At 42.7% G+C, this 2,467-nt stretch overlaps 2 protein-coding genes across 4 annotated transcripts in view; both read right to left on the bottom strand.

Annotated features, from left to right (window-relative positions):
• LOC109544124 (uncharacterized protein At4g17910) overlaps nucleotides 1-2,467 on the bottom strand; it is a 37,389-nt gene that overhangs the window by 3,817 nt on the left and 31,105 nt on the right. The window contains exon 1 of one of the 3 annotated variants that reach the window (XM_019914165.2): nucleotides 1,440-1,593. The exons of the other annotated variants lie outside the window; for them this stretch is intronic. Coding sequence (XP_019769724.2) covers nucleotides 1,440-1,463 — 24 coding nt within the window. The 5' untranslated portion in view covers nucleotides 1,464-1,593. Of the gene's footprint in view, nucleotides 1-1,439; nucleotides 1,594-2,467 lie in introns of those variants that run through there. 3 annotated transcript variants of the gene reach the window in all.
• Nucleotides 1-2,467, bottom strand: part of LOC109544131 (actin, cytoplasmic) — a 36,973-nt gene that overhangs the window by 24,062 nt on the left and 10,444 nt on the right. The gene's annotated exons all lie outside the window — the stretch shown is intronic.

Here is a 2,467-nt window from a genome sequence, read left to right as displayed (position 1 = left end):
ACTGCCAAGTTGTACCCACTCCTCAATCGAAGAAGCCAGATGAGTATTAGGAACAAGCTACTCCTCATCAAGACCATAATCAGGCCGACACTGGCGTATGCCTACACTGCGTGGGGATATGCGGTTGAGTGCCACTTGAATAGACTTCAGGCCACAGAAAACAAACTTCTGCGAATGGCTATAGATGCGCCCTGGTTTGTTAGAAACTCCCAAATCTACAGGAACCTGGAGTGGGAGCCACTAAGAGAGTTTCTCGCAAGGAAAGCTAAAGCAGACTCCGAGAAAGCTGGAAGGCACTCCAACGAAGAACTGCGAAACACTCCTGAAGATCTGGGACCCAGGAAAAAAGGGCCCAGACATCAACTAGCCCACTAGGGCAGCAGGTGGCAGACGGCGCAAGCTGTAGGTGTGCTAATAACGTAGTGTTTGTAGTAGGTAGCATATATGTATAAGTAAGGCGTTAAATTAATAAGATGCCCATGCTAGCAAGCAGCTAGCATGGAGAGAATGCGATGCTATGGCATACGGATGCCGTAGCTGACAAGTTCTTAGAGAGGACTACAAGTTTCAAAGGATAACTCCCGAAAACTCGTAGTACACAAAGGGGGTTTTCAGTTGGTAAGAATCCAACACTACCCAGGGTTCGGAACACTGGGTGTCTTCGCAAATATTTTTATGTCTCCAGCCGCCGGACAAACAAAAAAAAATCTCGATTTAGAAAGCTTAGTTCATATCTGAAGTTAGAACTTCAGATATGAAAAAGATTTTCTAACACTATTTCTAGCTATTGAACGGGATTATTAATTATCTATCAAGTGCTTGAAAAAATTCCAAAAACTTGATAAAAGTTCAGCAAATTTAATTTAAGCTCGATCCCAATATCTGAAAGCTGAAAGTAGAACAACTACAGGATGTTGAAAAAATCTAGAGCAAACTGCCTAAACTTGGCGAATAGACTTCAAAGGCTTGTTTGTCATGATTATTATATATTTCATTTGCTTTATTCTTTTGGAACTATCTGATCGAACATCGAAGTATAATTCGAAGGAGACGTTTTTCAGTTCTTTCTGAGATATTAAATGTGACTGAGAAACACTCTATTCTTTATGGGTTTTAAGGGTTTCTTGTTGCAATTGAAGCCGATTCTACTGTCTATATATCTATATGTCTATAGGACAAATGATATTCATTTAAAAATCACCGCGGCCAATTTGATCATATTAATTCATCATAACGGAACTGGTTTTGAAACCATTGACCACTGTGTGTGGTTTACTGTTAGTTGTTACAAGCAAGCTCATGACGTTTTACTTTTGTACCAAAACTTAACACCGTCCTTCTACAAATACAAAAAATACAGGACTGTTTCCATCTTGAGTGGGACACACTGTATTTAAGCAAGACATTGTGACCGTACTTCCAAGCAATTAAACACTCACCTCCTCCCTAGTAGAGCCTTCCATATTTTCTGTGTATCTTGTTCGCTAACGGTAAAAATCACCTAAACATTGCACATGATCCCTTTGGAGCCCCGGTTAACAACAATGTTTGGCAATGTAAAATCTAACCTCAATTCTGTGGTTTGTTTTGATTGTCATCGGGTTTTGCTTCGGGCGGTTTCGGGTCCCTAAACGAGCTGGACCTTTGCCAGTGGCGGCGCCAAAATTTCGAAAATTTCCCCGCCCAACTTGGACGCCGTCGCTCCGCCTCGACAGGCGTTTTATTCTGAGCGCTCCCCGAACTTTCCAGTCGAACCACTATAGTTGGATCAGTTTTCCAGCTGCGCAGCCAGCACTTTTCGCCGATTTTAGACTCGGAAGATCTTTTCAGGCCCTGTGCTGGATCGTCTTTGAGGAATGAGTCCCAAGAGGACAGAGGCACCAAGTACTCCTCCTCACCCTCCGATTGGATGTTCTGCGTTACGAGCGTGGCCAAGTTCACCATTGAGGGATTTTCACCTAAATGAGTACCGTCGCCAGGTGCAGCCATATCGCTGATCCCGTCCCACTTGTTCAGTTTCAAGGGAGAAAGCGCGCTAACTCGCAAGATGGTTATTTCCGATTCGGTGCTTCGCACTACGATGTCCTTGTCCGAAATGTTTGATACACCCCCGTGTATCTCCAAAGGGTGGCAAAAACATCGATTTTTTAGCGGATTTGGGTGTCTGTGGACATTGTATTGGCCTAGCTCTTTACGCGCGTCTATCACGTCTTCAATTTGCTTGAAACGACCTGCTTCTGGGGCACTGCGATGATACGTATCTGAATCGAGCATATCACCTACTTGAAATTTTCATTTTAGAACCGAAAGTCGAATTAAACTATGTAGTTTTTAAAATGTCACATGCAATTTGTGAAATTGGTGACAGTGTCAATGTTTAAACAAGGAACGGTGCTGGTTACGAGTAGAGATGAGCCAAAACGTGATTTTAAAATGACTGTTATATTTAGAAATGTTTTTTGGGCTT

This window comes from Dendroctonus ponderosae, unplaced genomic scaffold (genome assembly GCF_020466585.1).
Source record: "Dendroctonus ponderosae isolate FM_Combo_2020 unplaced genomic scaffold, Dpon_F_20191213v2 Dpon_F_20191213_11, whole genome shotgun sequence".
Lineage (NCBI taxonomy): Eukaryota > Metazoa > Arthropoda > Insecta > Coleoptera > Curculionidae > Dendroctonus > Dendroctonus ponderosae.
The sequence above is the reverse complement of the archived record's forward strand: the minus strand, read 5'-3'. Positions and strand labels throughout refer to the sequence as shown.